The 14,685-nt window shown below is 53.6% G+C and overlaps 3 protein-coding genes across 3 annotated transcripts in view; 1 reads left to right on the top strand and 2 right to left on the bottom strand.

Annotated features, from left to right (window-relative positions):
- Positions 1-1,955, bottom strand: part of LOC126575427 (dynein axonemal heavy chain 8) — a 14,335-nt gene extending 12,380 nt beyond the window's left edge. The window contains exons 1-2 of the mRNA XM_050236119.1: positions 1,437-1,955; positions 1-1,371 (exon numbers count right to left, since the gene is read on the bottom strand). The exon at positions 1-1,371 is cut by the window's left edge and continues 4,199 nt beyond it. Of these exons, the coding sequence (XP_050092076.1) occupies positions 1-1,371; positions 1,437-1,955 (1,890 nt within the window). The remainder of the gene's footprint in view (positions 1,372-1,436) is intronic.
- A 377-nt stretch (positions 1,956-2,332) lies between these two features.
- On the top strand, positions 2,333-5,352 carry LOC126574722 (endoplasmic reticulum metallopeptidase 1-like). The gene is made up of 5 exons (XM_050235070.1): positions 2,333-2,380; positions 2,437-3,208; positions 3,282-3,941; positions 4,003-4,506; positions 4,590-5,352. Exons 1-5 carry the CDS (start codon positions 2,352-2,354, stop codon positions 5,265-5,267), a joined length of 2,643 nt encoding a protein of 880 aa, XP_050091027.1. The 5' UTR covers positions 2,333-2,351; the 3' UTR covers positions 5,268-5,352.
- A 550-nt stretch (positions 5,353-5,902) lies between these two features.
- LOC126575641 (endoplasmic reticulum metallopeptidase 1-like) lies at positions 5,903-9,136 on the bottom strand. Its single transcript, XM_050236443.1, has 5 exons — positions 8,783-9,136; positions 8,597-8,711; positions 7,218-8,531; positions 6,651-7,154; positions 5,903-6,581 (listed from the first exon to the last, which is right to left on the bottom strand). Coding segments are annotated over exons 1-5 (2,601 nt in total). The 5' UTR covers positions 8,785-9,136; the 3' UTR covers positions 5,903-5,915.
- Between the last annotated feature and the right edge of the window lie 5,549 nt (positions 9,137-14,685).

Genomic DNA, 14,685 nt, shown 5'->3' with positions numbered 1-14,685 from the left:
GCTGTACACGTCCTTCAGCGCGAATATGAATCGCTCCAGTAGGGCGGCCACATCGAGAAAGCGACGCTCGACGCATAAACAATCGAGCTGGAGTCGCTCGAAGCGTCGGAGCACAAGCAGATTACCTTCGACCGTCCGTTCGCTGGCCATCAGTTGCTTCAGGAACTTGGCCAGCCCAAGCTCGGCTGTCTCGACCTCTTGCAGAAACCGGCGGTGATCCTCATCGAATCGGTGATCGGTGTAGATGAGCGGATCGTACGGTTTCGTCGTCAGCACCTCGTACGCCGCCTTTATCCGACCGGAATAGCTCTCCGTCCCGCTGATGGCCACCCGGTCGATGATCTCATACTTTCGATAGAGATCCATCACTTCCATAATTTTCGTGATGCGCGCCCGGAAGTGGTCCAGCTTCCCGAACACAAACACCTCCGAACATTCCCACGGTGTCTCGTCCGGCCTGTCGACCATTCGCTGCACCGTTCGCTGGTACTCTGTGCGGAAAGCGCCCTCCAGCTTCTGGCAGTGTTCAATCTTACCAATCACGACCTCTTTCGGTTGCCCGTAGATCCGGATCGTTCCGCGGTTCGTCAGAAATAGGCGACAGTTGATGATGATTTGGTTGGCAACCTTCGTCAGCAGGCCCGTGATACGATCGGCCGTGTTGTAGTAGGACGAGGACCGGTACACCTGCCGGATAACACCGAGCAGCGTTGGCATGCAACGGGTCGCCTCCCGTGGCTCACAGCGGTACAGTGGATCCCAAAAATGTTCGATGGCACTGATGAAGCGTACGTTGTCTCGGGATTCGATTAGTTTCGCCGACAGTTCGGCCGCTAGCGTGTCCCACAGTTTGACCAGCCGGCAGCGGGACAGTTTGAGGCAGTGAAGGAATTGTTTGAACACTTTTTGCTCCGTGAACTCACTGATCGAGGTGTAGCGCGTTAGTACGGTGCGCCAGTACTCGAGCTCGACCAGTGGACCGGCCTGGTGTGGTGCCTGTTCGATCTGGTCACCCTGGGTCAGGGCGAACTGGATCTGCTCCAGCCAACGGTGGAAGGACCGCTCGACTGCTTTCATCCGTTCGCGATCGCGGGCCGTCTCCTGTACCTGCACCTCGGTCAGCATGAATCCTTTGTAGAGTTGATTATCGACCACGAAGAGGATCCGCTCGGCGATGTCCTTTTCGGTGCTTTGTAGAAACGCGAGGAATCGGTTCACTCCGTACCGGAAGTTGCTCTGCTGCAGCTCGCTACAGTGGCCATAATCGCGGATGAGTTCGATCGATGGTTTCAGAACGCGCTCGACAAGCACGACCAACGTGTAAACGACGGAACGTCCTCCCGGTACCGGGGTGTAGGTGAAAAGGAGGTCCTGGAATTTAAAGGACATTGCATCGCTCTCTACCTATCTGGACACCCATTCCACGAAGCACTTACCTCACCGAGACCCTTCATCTCGATTGGTTTCACGGTGCTATGGCGACTGACACCAACCAGCACGCTCGTCATCTTCCCATCGCGTCCATCCGTGACCCAGGCCTGATGCGATGGTTGCTTCTGCTTCGCATTATACCGGCCACTGTCGATACCGGGCGCTGGGCGCAAACCATAAAACACCAGCAACCCTTTGGGACCGTCTGCGTTGAAGAGACTATCGAGCAGCTGAACATCCTCCACCCGATCGGCCACACAATCGATCACAGTGTCCGGTTCCTCGGCCAACATAGTGGCGGCCACCTCGAGCACATGGCGATGCTTGGTGCCGAGTGCGTTTAACCGCTCCATCCGAGCTTCTTTCGATTGCTCCAAGCGCTGCTGTTGCTGCTGCTCTTCGGTGATCTTCGGAGGGCTTCCGCGGCGCCGTTTCACCAGCTGCACCACATTGCCGATCCGCGTGCTAACGCCCATCACATTCAGGATGCGCTTCAGATGTTGATCCGGATCCGGTTCCGCCATCGTGTCCGCTTCGCTCACTCTCTGTTCTCTTCGAGTCTGGCGCTCTCTTCACTCGCGTTCAACGGATGTGTGCTGTCGGTGATGCCGAGCAGCAGCAATGTGCTCCAAAGGGTACTACGATGCGCGCTGTGCAGTAACGCGTGTGAGACGCGAGAGGTTAAGCCTACTCCGATGGTTTCCCCCGTTAGCTATCGTTCGGTTGTCTTTGTTTTAATCGGTCTAGGTCCCCGGTCCGGTTTATCGCGGCGTCTTTATCGATTTGATAAAGCGCAATCGTCTCCATTGTAGAGCGTAATCAATGATGATGAGATATGGCGATGGCGACCCTTTAGACCCCCCGATGAGCATCGGGAAACCGGTCAGTTGTTGAACCGCATTCGTCCGTGCGTACACCAAATGGAGCAACAAGACATTCAGTCGGATCCGTAAGTTTAGCTGGGTTGTTACTTTGGTCCAGTTTATTAGTTTTTCGACTTTCTAGAACCCCAGAACCGGTCGCAAAGCAGCAGAATACGAATGGAAGTGATAAGATCGCCGTCTGGTGGCTTTTCGCGCTCACTGGCATCGTTGTGGGGATTTACTTTCTCGTCTACTGGAACTGGGTGTCCATGCCGGCAGCACTTAGGCTCGCAGATGAGCCCACCCATCCGGAGCGCTTCATAGCGGAGCTAGCGAAGCTGCATCTGATCGAGATGAGCAGCGTTGGTCCACGGGTGGCCGGTAGCTACGCGAACGAGATCCTCACGGTGGGGTTTCTACGGCGCGTCGTTCAAGGGATCGTCGACAACGCCAATCCGGTGCACCGTGTGGAACTAGAGATACAGCAAGCCTACGGTAACATGTTTCTGGACTACGAAAAATATCCCCAGACGAGTGTGTATCGTGGCATCCAGAATGTGGTGGTACGGGTTGTGCCAAGTGGTGGTGGTGGTGCGGAACCGGAGCACTTCCTGATGCTCAGTTCACACTTTGATAGCGTTCCGCAGAGTCCGGGGGCGGGCGATGATGGTACGATGAGTGTGGTGATGCTGGAAGTGTTGAGGAAGGTGTCGCAGCATCCGGAACCGTTCGCTCATGGGCTTGTGTTTGTGTTTAATGGATGCGAGGAGAATACGTTGCAAGGATCGCATGCGTTCGTGGCGTACCATCCGTTGTTCCGGCGGGTGCGTACCTTTATCAACATGGACGTGGCGGCCAACGGTGGGCGTGATATTATGTTCCAGGCCGGTCCGAAGTACTCCTTTTTGATGGAGGTAAGTCCGAGTATGCATTGTAGATGGGACACAAGAACTAACTCCATTTAATTCTCTTTTTAACGCCCTCTAGTACTACCGGGACAACGTACCGCACCCGTACTGTACGGCGGTAGCGGAGGAACTCTTCCAGGCCGACCTGGTCCCCTCGGAGACGGACTACTACGTTTACACCAAGTTTGGCCACATTCCCGGTATGGATTTTGCGCACAGTACCTGGGGCTACCTGTACCATACGGCGTACGATTCGCACTCAACGATCCCCGAAACCACGCTCCAGCACACCGGCGATAATATTCTGGCGTTAACGAAAGCCCTGGCGAACGCCGAAGAACTGTACGACATCCGGGAGCACGAGGGCAGTAAGGCCGTGTTTTTCGATTTCCTCAACTGGTTCTTGATTTACTATCCGCTGTGGGCGTCCATTTTGCTCAATGTTGGCTTGTCCGTGATTGCCATCGCTGTGGTCGGGATTTCGCTTTGGATGACGATGCGACAGCACGGAGTAACCCTCGGTACGATGGCTTTCCAGTGTCTTCTGAGTGTTGGTGTTATTCTGCTGTCGGTGATCGTAGGAGTTGGATTGAGCCTGGTGCTGGCCGTGATCCTGAACGCGGTCGGTTCCACGATGAGTTGGTTTACGCAAAGCTGGCTCATCAGCGGGCTGTACGGATGTCCTTATCTGCTGGCGCTGCTCACCGGTCCCGTTCTGTTTGTGCGCCTTGTTCGACAGGTTAGTCACGGGCGCCGGATCTACGGTGATCGATTTCTAATCGGTTCTTTTCTTTCTCCAGGATCAACTTCCGGTGCAGGTTCGCGTGCAGTTGCTACTCCACATGACCTGCATGCTGTACGTGTTGATATTGATCGTGCTAACGGCGATGAGCATTCGTTCGGCGTACCTCTTTACGATCGTGATTCTGTTTTACATCATAACGGGGCTGGTGAATCTGTTGATCCGGTATCAATCCACGCACTGGATCTACGTGCATCTGATTGGCCAGATCATACCGATCGCGTACCTGAGCTCGGTTTCGCTGACCAGTTTCGCAACCTTCATTCCAATGCAAGGCCGTGGTAGTGCTGGATCGAATCCGGAGCTGCTGATTGCTTTGTTTGCGGTGCTGCTAGCATTGCTTGGCACGGGGTTGATCACTCCGCTGCTCGCATTAACACGGAAGCCCTACTGGTACGTTGGGTTCGTGGGCTTGTTCTTCGTCATCTCGATCATAGTGATGGTGACGGAGGCGGGATTCCCATTCCGAGAGGCTACCTCACCACAGCGCTATTACATTTATGTAAGTTCTTGCCCATTCGCTACCAATTACAATGGCGGTTCGTGGTCCTAATCAACGTTTCCATAATTTCCTTTTGTTGCTAGCACATGGATCGTCACTTCTATCACCAGAATGGCAGCATGCGCCGATCGGACGCACGGTTCTACATTCATCCGCAGGATCGCTATACGCCCGACCTCATCATGGACCTCATTCCCGAAATGTCCCAAGCAACACCGCTCGGTGACGAGTGTGACCGTGAGCTGTACTGTGGCATACCGTTCTATCAGAACACCCAACACGCACAGCGTGAAAATGCCTGGTGGTTGCCAGCCTCGGTACCGACCATTCCAGTTCCCGTTGAGCTCCAACTGACGGACAAACGGTTCGATGCCACGCTCAATGGTACCACGTTCCGCTTTACGGTGTCTGGGCCGGATCATATGAGCTTCTACGTGTCACCGGTGCAAGGGATAAAGCTCGCGAGCTGGAGTTTCAGCGACCGCGTACCACGCAGTGGGTTGCGTTGGCACGATCAGGATGTGCATTTCATCAATTACGTACACGGGATCGATGATTCACCGTACGAGTTCGACATAACGGTGCAGGGTGTGGCTACGAAGCCACAGGAAGCGGGATGGAGCTTCTACTTGAACGTGGTGGCACAGTACATGCACCACGAGCAGTACAGAACGGCGGAGTTTAGCCAGTTCATCAATCAGTTCCCACGCTATGCGCATGTTGTCGCCTATCCGACGTATCTGGAGAGTCGGATCTTTTGAAACGGAGCAAAGTGAGAGGAAGATAGAGAGAGGTAACGATCATGTAAGCTGAAGCAGACCCAATAAAGTTTGAATTTTGATTACATTCGATCGCGATCGACAATGGAAGAGCAGGAGAAAGTGTTAACTATTGTGCGGCCGCGATTTCGAGCTGTCCAGTGAAGCGTATCGCGCACTTTGCGATTACGTTCAAATCTCTCTGTTACGTCGGTCGAATTATGCAAAATCTGTCTCCCTCTCTACAGTTCGATTGGAATTTTCTTCATAAATGCTCGCTCGCGACAAACCAGAATAACATTGTTTTCCGCGAGCTTGGAGATTGAACTGCGATGAAGATTTCATTCCGCCAGCTGATGGTAACGTTTGTGTTGTTTCTTCTTACACGTCAGGCACGGGATTAACGCGTCATTCGTGTGTTTATTACAGGCTCTTCTACTGATGCTGCTGGTGTCCGGGATCTACGCTGGACCTTACCGAAGACACCAAGAAAGAGACCCTACCAGCAGACGAGTGGATATTCGAGTCTATCGTGGTCCCACCGACCCTTACACTGGAATCGCCCCCTGGGGTTACTTTGTGCGGCAACCTTCGGATGAATAAAGACAAAACGCATAAAAAACAACGTCCTCGGCATGTGCACTGTTCCAATCAGTATATCCAACTCTCTAGATAGCCAGGATAGGCCACGGTGTGTGCGTAAGGTGGCATTCGATCAAGCAACTGCTGGAACTCGGGTGTTCGTGATGTCTCGTGGTACATGTACTGCCCAACAACGGACAGATGCAAATCTGGACCATCGCCCGGTGGTGTTTCTAGCTCAAGCTCGAACGTGGCCGGTGTACGGTCCATGTTGCCGGAGAAGAAGTTCACAAAGTGAACGTCCTGGCCCTGCCAGCGTACGCCACTCGGTGGTATCCGATCACTGAAACTCCAACGGACTAGCTGGCGACCACGGGTCGGTGAAATGTAGAGACTCATGTGGCTTGGCCCTTGGACACTGAACGTGAGAATGCGACGTCCGTTCAACCGTTGACTCGCCACGAGTCGAAAGCGAACGGGTTCCGGAAAGTTCGGAGTGCTACTCGCTGGCAACCAGTAGCTCGATTCCGCCTGGCGATGGTAGCGATTGATGTAGAACGGTACGCCACAATAAAGCTCCCGTTCACACTCGGGGCCAAGTGTGCGTGCTGCGTTCCACTCCGGTACCTCCGATTGAAGCAACTCCGGTGTATGCCGATCCTGAGGGTGCAGGTAGAAGATCGAATCCGACTTCCTTACCGTTCCGTTCGGCCAGTAAAAGTTCCTCTCTTGATGCTGCAAATGACGAATAGTAAATCGTGATGCCGTGAGGAACACCCGAGAGTCCCTTGGCAGGATACTTACGAAAATGTAGTACCTCTGGGGTGAGGTCCTTTCGCGAAAAGGGAAACCAACCGGCGTGGCAGCCACAATGCCCGTCACGAGAAACATGAGCAACAGTACCGCGTAGAGATACGCCTTCCGACGGAACAGCACCACCAGCGGAGTTAGCAGACTGACGAGCAGGAGCGCAGTGAGTGAGGAGAAAAGCGCCATCTGCAGATCCGGATTCGACCGGTTATCCGTACGTCCCGTCATCGAGATAAACACGCCGAACAGGGTAACGGTGAGGGAACAGAAGTAAACGAACGGTACGATCTGGCCAACCAGATGCACGTAAAGCCACACATTAAGCCGAAACTTGAGTATCATGTTCACGATCGTTGTCGCGCTGTAAAAGATGGTTGGAAAGAGCAACAAGTACGCCGATCGGATACCACCGATCGTCAGCGTGATCAGCAGAATGGCGTAGATGAACTGTTGTGCATGCAGGAACAGTATGATGCGTCCTTGATCGTGCAGAATAGACTGGGCGGAAGAGACAAACAAGGAGTAAGTAAATGGCGTGACGATGATCATCTACTGACTTACAATTTTCCGGAAGTGAACGTAAAGAAACGGCCCAAGGGTCAGACAGGCAATGAACGGCACGTAGTACAGCCCAAACAGTAGCCAGGTCGACGAGAACCAGCTCATCGAACGACCGCATGCATCGAATATGACGGCCACCAGGACGGAACAGCCCGCACCGATCATGATCGAGAGTGTCTGCACGATCAGGCTCATACCGGCCTCGAACAGTACGCTGGCGGCACTAGCATTCTCCTGCTGGATCATCATCACCAGCGTGCCCACGATGAGACCGATGGCCAACACTCCGAGCACCACATTGATGATGATCCCCGTCGTTTCGGTGTAGTACACGAGGAAAAGATGCATAAAATCGAAGAAAACTGCCGTCCCGTCAGCGTGTGCCTCCACGTTGGTCAGCTCATCGGAACTGGCCAATCCCATCACTAGCCCGAGTACGTTGTCACCGATGTGCTGCAGCGTAGAGGTCGAGATGGTCTCCAGTGCATCCAGGGCCGTGTGGTAAAGGTAGCCGTACGCAGAAAGCGCAAAATCCAGCCCAGGCCAACCGCCCACCGTGGCCAGTGTTTCGTAATCGGTGAAGGACGGTACGAGCCCCATCTGGAACACTTCCTCACCGAGTGAATTGGCGTACGGGCGCTTCACGTGATCCCGATAGTGGGCCATCAGGAAGGGATAGTTTGGTCCGGATTGAAACATTATCTCACGGCCACCGTTGGCCGCTACGTCGAGGTTGATAAAAGCGGCGACTCGCTCGGCTAGCGGATGGCCACTGGCGAACGCATGCGCACCTTGCATCGTGTTCTCCTCACAGCCATTGAACAGGAACAGCACTCCGTGGCGTAGTAAAAACGATCCATCGGCTGTGGTTTGCGATAGTTGGCGCATCACCTCCAGCATCACTACCACCATCGTACCGTCATCACCGGCCCCGGGACTCGTCACAGCACTGTCAAAGTGAGCATTCAGCAGTAGATAGGGACCACGATATGGCACCGCTTCCGATTGACCCCTTGGTTCGACCCAAGCGATCACATTCTGTACCGCACGGTAGTAGCTCGTGATGGGATAGTCCTCGTAGTCCAGGAAGTAGCTACCGGTGTGACGTTGTACCGTATGGCCAACACGGAGATGGGGTTTCGCCTCGGAAGCAATCTGCTCGAGTGTTGTGAGCAGAAATTCGATGGCAAATCGTTCATTCGTTTCACTACCGGCCACTCGGGGTCCTCGGCTCGTTAGTATCGATAGATCGGCGAGGGCACGCCCGGCTACGAACTGCGGCTGTTGCTGCTCAGAACTGTCGGCGATGTCTATCTGGAACGGTGAAGCAAAATGGTTTGCAGAGGGCGCATCTTTGTCACCTCACGCGAGTCACTTACACCACTGGGAAGACTAGACCAGTTCCAGTACGTCAGCATGTACACCCCGATACCGATGATCGCCGCTACCGTGCTCACCAGCAGCTCCACCGTGAACACGTACGATAGAAGCCTCCTTGGATGAGTAGCAAAACAGGAAATGAGCGGAAAGCCAAGTAGCCTTCGTAGCCTGATGACTCAACTTACATGCCGTGTAGCTGCTGATGCGTTCCGCAGCGAAAATGAAACAAAACTGAACCACAGCCGAGTGGCCGGCCCGTGAAACTGCGTCAGACTTATCGCTAGCAGCGTTAGTCCGTCCGGCCGACACAATACAGGGCGAACGGGGTACTGGCGTTCACAAAAAAAAAAAAAAAAAACACAACCTCCCGGCGCAGGGGACACAATCTGTGACGCGTCAACCGATTGTCGAAATGTGGCCCTTATCACGCGGGCATAAGCTAGTAAGATTGGCAGCAGCAGCAGCAACGGGCCTGGTATCAGCCGTGCGTCTTGATTACCTGTTTAATTTGCCAGAGATAGGGAAGAGCCGGTTGTCGCGTGTTTGTGTTTTTTTTTTTGGGGGTGCGATTACAATTGGCCAACCAGATTAAAGGCTTGGACAACACATGTTCCAATGTAGGGTGTGATATGGAACAGGAGAGAGATAACAATCGATCGCGTCGGTTGTTTCGGGTTCGATTGCTTCGATTAGTGATCCCCGATTGGCCCTCGCGATATCCGGGCAGGCGGTGGGAGTGGATAAGATAGCATCCGTGCCTCTTAGTCGCCTGTGGCACCCTGTGCTCATTAGGGTAGTATGAGCATTCGCGCGACATCGGTGTAAGACGGAAAGCTTCACCGTTCACTTAAAGCTCTCTCACTCTCCGGAGAAGAAGTGCGAGCGTGTCCTACTTTTTTGTTTGCGCTAACAACGCGCAGCGCATATCCTGCGGGCCGACGATGCCGCCGTAACAACACACACGTAAACAGAGAACCGTCGCCGAACGGTCTCACGTGGTTTTTGAACCCGTGGTTTCCGTCGTGCTGCTGCTCCACGATAGTGTTTCGGGCGAGCTTTCCCTGTTTCTCATCTGCCTGTGTTGTTTGCCGCGTTGTGATGCGGTCGCGCTCGCATGCTCTCTCGCAGTCCGAGAGAAGGCAGCGCTACTCCCACACCGACAGCAACCGATAAAACCGAGTGGCAAGGACGAACCGAGCTTCAGTAGTAGCGCGGAGTGTAGTAGCGTCGGAGTAGCAGCACTGCAGCTTCCTTCATTCGACACTCATACACATCTCTAGACGACAGAAGGTGCGTTCGGTTTCACGTGTGTGTCACGCGCGCGCGCGCGCGCGCGCTCGTTTGTGTGTCTTTAAGGCGATATAGTGAAACGGCCATCGTCTGGCATGGTACGGTCCGAGGAACGTCCCTTTCGGTGATTGTTGTGAGTGGTGCATTCTGGTTGTTGTTGTTGTTGTTCTTGCTGGTCTGTTTCCGTTCCGGCCTGTCGTCAGGTGGGCCATTTTCTCCCGCTGGTAGCGCACTGCTTTAAAGAAGCAAGCCGCGGCGGCTATGCGGGCCTACTCCGTTTAGAGCTTAGTTTCCTGTTTTTTTTTGCCCACCGGAGAAGCAAATGGGTCAACGGAAACTGCCAGTGGCAGTGAATGGGAGGAAATGAAATTTCAAAAGTTTTTTTTTTCGCGCGTCCGCCCAAACCGCCAAGCACCGAGCGTGCGGGGTCAAGAGTTGTCTTCGTAGCGGAGCGCCAGTGCCGAGCAATCGATATTGCGCCAGCTATATAGGCCGTCGCGAGTCCAATGCCGAGAAGGTGTCGTCGTCGTCGTTGTTGCCACGAGATTCACAGTCGCATGGTGGTACAGCTGCTGCCACAGAGAGATGGTGGCTGCCATTCATTCCGACGATACGCATTCGCCACCGCGTGGTTCCGCCGTCACCGGATTCGTGTAAATGTATGTCGCACTGTCGGTCAATGATCTGCTGCTGGCTGTCGCAAAAGTATCGATGAGAGAGCGTTCCTCAGCTCGACCGTTTGCTCGAACTCGGTGGATTATCCCATTGAGTCCGTTTTACGGAGAACGCGGCTCCCTCTTATGCCTGCTGTAAAGTGCCGCTTGCTTTGCCGGATAATAATATCCAGTTCGTGTATGTGTGGTTGTGTGTGCCAGGGTGGTCGACTCGGGAAGTTCAGGGAGGAAGCGGGACGCCGACAGTCGTTATTGATTATTCAAGGTACCGCAGGAGAGCGGGGCGCGCCCAACGAGTGAAGGAAGGGTGAAAGAAGCATCCTTCGGATCGCTCCCGTTTTCATTATTATAAATTCCTGTTCGCGGCCATCACTGCTGTTTGTGGCGCGGTGTGTGTCCAGTAGGAATTTAAGGCAGGACTGCTGCTGCTGCTGCTGCTGCTGCTGCTGCTGCTGCCGTTTCGTCCGTCCGGTTCTGTTTTCCTTTCTGCTGGTGCACTTGTTGGGTACCACACGGGCGCACGAAGAATTCAATTTCCGGTGTGCGCACTGTCGGCGCGAAGAACAGCCAGCGACAGCCAGGCAGCAGGATGTTCTAGTTCTTCCCTTCCCTTCCCTCCATCCATTCTTGGCCGGTGTATAAAAGCAATTGTCATCAACTCACAATTATGACTGGCAGAAAAAACACTCGACACAAAGCACACGATCCATGTACCTGTTCACCGTAGTCGTCGTCGTCGTCGTCGTCGTGGTCGTCCTGGTAGCAGTAGAACATGCCACAGGACAGGAACGGTGCCAACGCATTCAAGCCGTTCAACGCTATTGTCGATTGCCAAATGATGCCACGCTGCACGACATGTGGCCGCATTTGAAAGTGGCACTAGAGAACGGCATACAGCACCCGAAGAGGACAATGTATGGTTCCGTGCTCCAGTAGTGTGCTGCTGCTGCCACAGCTAGCCTTGGTGCTCATGATGATGATGATGGTGACCGCATCAAGTGGAAAACGGTGCCGAGACTCCACCCTGCCGTCTCGCCATCAGCTGTTGCAAGCACAAATCATTTGTCATTACCAGACCATCGATTGCCCCCTCGTGTGTTCTCACGTTACCGTGGGTAGTGGGCGTGTGTGGGTGGTCACGGGCCACCGGGAGAATCCACTGAAGGTGAGTGACGCGACGTGTAGGACGTGTGCTGTCCGATTAAATTCGTTTCAGTAGATCGATCTTTGCCACGGTAGAATGACGATATAAGGCTCCCAAAAAAAAAGGGGGTAATGTGCTCCGCTAGTTCACTGGTGATTCTTGGCATAGTTTTTGTGGGGTATCAGAAGTCACCGGGCTTGGATAGGCCTTTGTAAGCGGACACTCTCTGTTTCTTCGTAATTTTCCGCGTGCCGGTAGGAATCCAGAAGTTAGTAGACCAGAAGGTATCTTAGCTCAAAAGTCTGACGCAAATTCCTCGACGAGTAATTCGAGACGTGAAGAAGCTATAGGGCACCGCGGACCCCCGGGGGTGACCGGTCAGCACCATATATTCTGAGGCCTCAGGCGAGAGCATAAATCTACTGCAAACGACCCACCGAAAGCCAGCGAAGCATCTCTATCTCTATCTGCGATTGTGTAGGAGTACCTAGGATGCCCAAATACAAACGGTTCACCTTCTTCCGCTTTTGTGACCTGCTTCTTCTTCTTCTTCATCATCTTCAGCTCCACAGGAAGCGACTTACTAGTTCAATAGCCTCCGACACGAGCTGTTCGACATCGAGAACAGAGCGCGTGTGTTTGTTTGCGTGCAACTGGGCATATATTTGCCAAGTCCAAATGTCCGCTACCCCCTCCACACACGCATCTGTCAATAGTGACCACATTAAGACTCCACACAAAAAAGGGCCACCAAGGGTCGGGGCGTATCGAGGGCATTCGATGCCCCTCCGGGCTCCAACATCTCGACCAACACTGTTTATGTTCGTGGGCTAGCGATGGTGTCTACCTTTGACCCATCATCCCTCACCGCGGGACGACTTCGCTAGGGTTTTGCTGTTTCAAGAGAGTCCGTTCGTGTTGGAATTCAACAGCCTCAACGGGCAACCAGCATCCAGATGGCTTTTGGGGGCTAGTTGGGTCAGTTTCACCCTCGGGTTTCGCGCACGGGTTGTCCGCTAACATGTTTTTAATGCGACATTACAACGACAAAGGGGGATGGAGATAGCAACCGGTGGGGGGCCAGAGTGCCCAAGAGCCATTCCCTTCGTCGAAGTCGAACTCTGTAATCAAAATGTAACTCCCCCCCTCTGTTCGGCAAAAATAAAAAAAAAAAGCGAAACCAAAAGTCGATACGGGTCACCGAAGCTCTAAGTTGAAGTTGGACCACGCGAGTTTGAAAAGGGTCAACGCCGGGAACGGCGTTCTTGTCCGCAAAAAGGGATACGCCACTCGGTAAGATACACTGAGACACACGCCACGTACACGCCGTGGTGAGGCGGAGGTCGGAAAATTATGAGCCTTTTCCCTTCCGCCATCCACGCGCGTCATACCTCCTTCACGCAGGGCAACGTCTTGTTCGCTCACAGCAGCTGTCATGTCCGCGTCTTCCGGTTGAATGGTAAATGGTGGCCGTCCGCCGACCGACCGGAAAGCGAAATGAAAGCGAGCATAATTTATGATTGTAAATTGTGAAACACTCGGCCGTGCGGGCATTACTCCCCGGGTGGCATTGCTCCCCCGCGTGAATCGGTTCTCGCAGTTCGCAGGATCGCAAGGTGTGACCTCTAGCGCGCGTGCCTTAAGTAGCTCACAGTTCTCGTGTAGTATGCTGCACACGTTTTGGGATGGGGGGAGTGTCCTCGCCTTTCAATTCAGACAGTACGTGGCCAGCTAGCAGCCAGTGCAAGTAGCTAATAGCTAGTAGTATGTAGGGCAAGGTGTTGCGGCGCAGCAGCATTCATTAATCACTTGCACAGCACTTGCAGTGGCGCTTCTTGCCGTCTAAGGATGAGCTGCTGATGGCGAAGGTGAAGAAGGCCATGGCACAGGACGTTACCGTGGTGATGCGGGAGTTGCAAAACAAAAAGCATCCCCTGCGCACCACAAGAGGCTATTCCCTCTTCCCTTGCGCCAGTCGCTGCAGCATAGTAGACGATGCGCGCGCGACATTCAAATTGAGCCATTAGTGTTCGTTGAGTTCGTAGGGAGGAGGGTAAACGGAAGGTTGGAGTGAAAAGAGGGTTTGGGAGAGTGGTTGATTTATTATTAACTAATGCATATGTATTATGTCATGCTTTCTACCTCTTTTTCTTTGCTTTTGCTTTTGTTTTTCCCAGTGAATCCCACGGTGTCGCGTGCAACAGCAGCAACAGCAGCAGCGAGGAGCTTCACTCCTTCTTCTTCCACTCTTGCAGCAGGTCCCCTGGACAGCGGACACAGGAAGAACCTCGGGTGGAAGTGCTCCAATGTTTAAATTGAAATGTTTGCCTAATGCAGGCACACGTCAGCGAAAAGCGGTGGTGTGTGCGAGTGCGAGATGTCCTTGAGCATCGCCAATGTACGTGTGCGTGCGCGTGTGTGTCTGCGAGGGCCATTAATGTATGTGCAGCCGTTCATACTTCTGTTTGACCTGACGGGATGGCGTGCATTTGAGTGATGAAAACGGCATCAGCATAGTGGAAGATGAAGGGAAAGGAAGAGCGCCGAGCGTCGCTGCAGTTTATGCTTTGTTGTTTCGCCCAACGGTGTTCGGGAGCTGTGCCAGAGAGCGTGAACTGTGCGCCCGTTGTTAAATGCCATTTAGCAGCACCACCGTGTCGATGTGAGCGTGTGTGTCGGTGTTCCATTTTTCAAAATTCCGTTTACTTTCCAGGCCAACCGGATCCAGTAGCAGCAGCAGCAGCAGCAGCAGCAGCAGAAGCAGCAGCAATAGTGCCACGGTATGTGCAGAGTGTCCTCGTCCTCGTGGATAAGTGCAGGCAGTGGTAGCAGCACTAACGTGTGAGAGTGTGTGTGGCCAGGTCCGTCCGGTCCAGCAATGAGCCAGCGTAGCAAGCCGAGGTGGCCAAGGTATCAAACGGAAACCGTGCAGTCCAGTGTTCCGTAAAGCGGTCTCAAAGTGCCAGTGTGCAGAAGTGCC

This window comes from Anopheles aquasalis, chromosome 3 (assembly GCF_943734665.1).
Source record: "Anopheles aquasalis chromosome 3, idAnoAquaMG_Q_19, whole genome shotgun sequence".
Taxonomy (NCBI): domain Eukaryota; kingdom Metazoa; phylum Arthropoda; class Insecta; order Diptera; family Culicidae; genus Anopheles; species Anopheles aquasalis.
This window is presented reverse-complemented; position numbering and strand designations above follow the sequence as displayed.

Bases quoted from the DNA above. Each gene is read 5' to 3' on its own strand.
- LOC126574722 (XM_050235070.1), top strand. From the start codon at position 2,352: ATGGAGCAACAAGACATTCAGTCGGATCC. The intron at 3,209-3,281 runs GTAAGTCCGAGT...AACGCCCTCTAG, and splicing joins AGTACTCCTTTTTGATGGAG to TACTACCGGGACAACGTACC. The intron at 4,507-4,589 runs GTAAGTTCTTGC...TTTTGTTGCTAG, and splicing joins CACAGCGCTATTACATTTAT to CACATGGATCGTCACTTCTA.
- LOC126575641 (XM_050236443.1), bottom strand. The intron at 7,155-7,217 runs GTAAGTCAGTAG...TCTTCCGCCCAG, and splicing joins ACGTTCACTTCCGGAAAATT to TCTATTCTGCACGATCAAGG. The intron at 6,582-6,650 runs GTAAGTATCCTG...CGTCATTTGCAG, and splicing joins CCCAGAGGTACTACATTTTC to CATCAAGAGAGGAACTTTTA.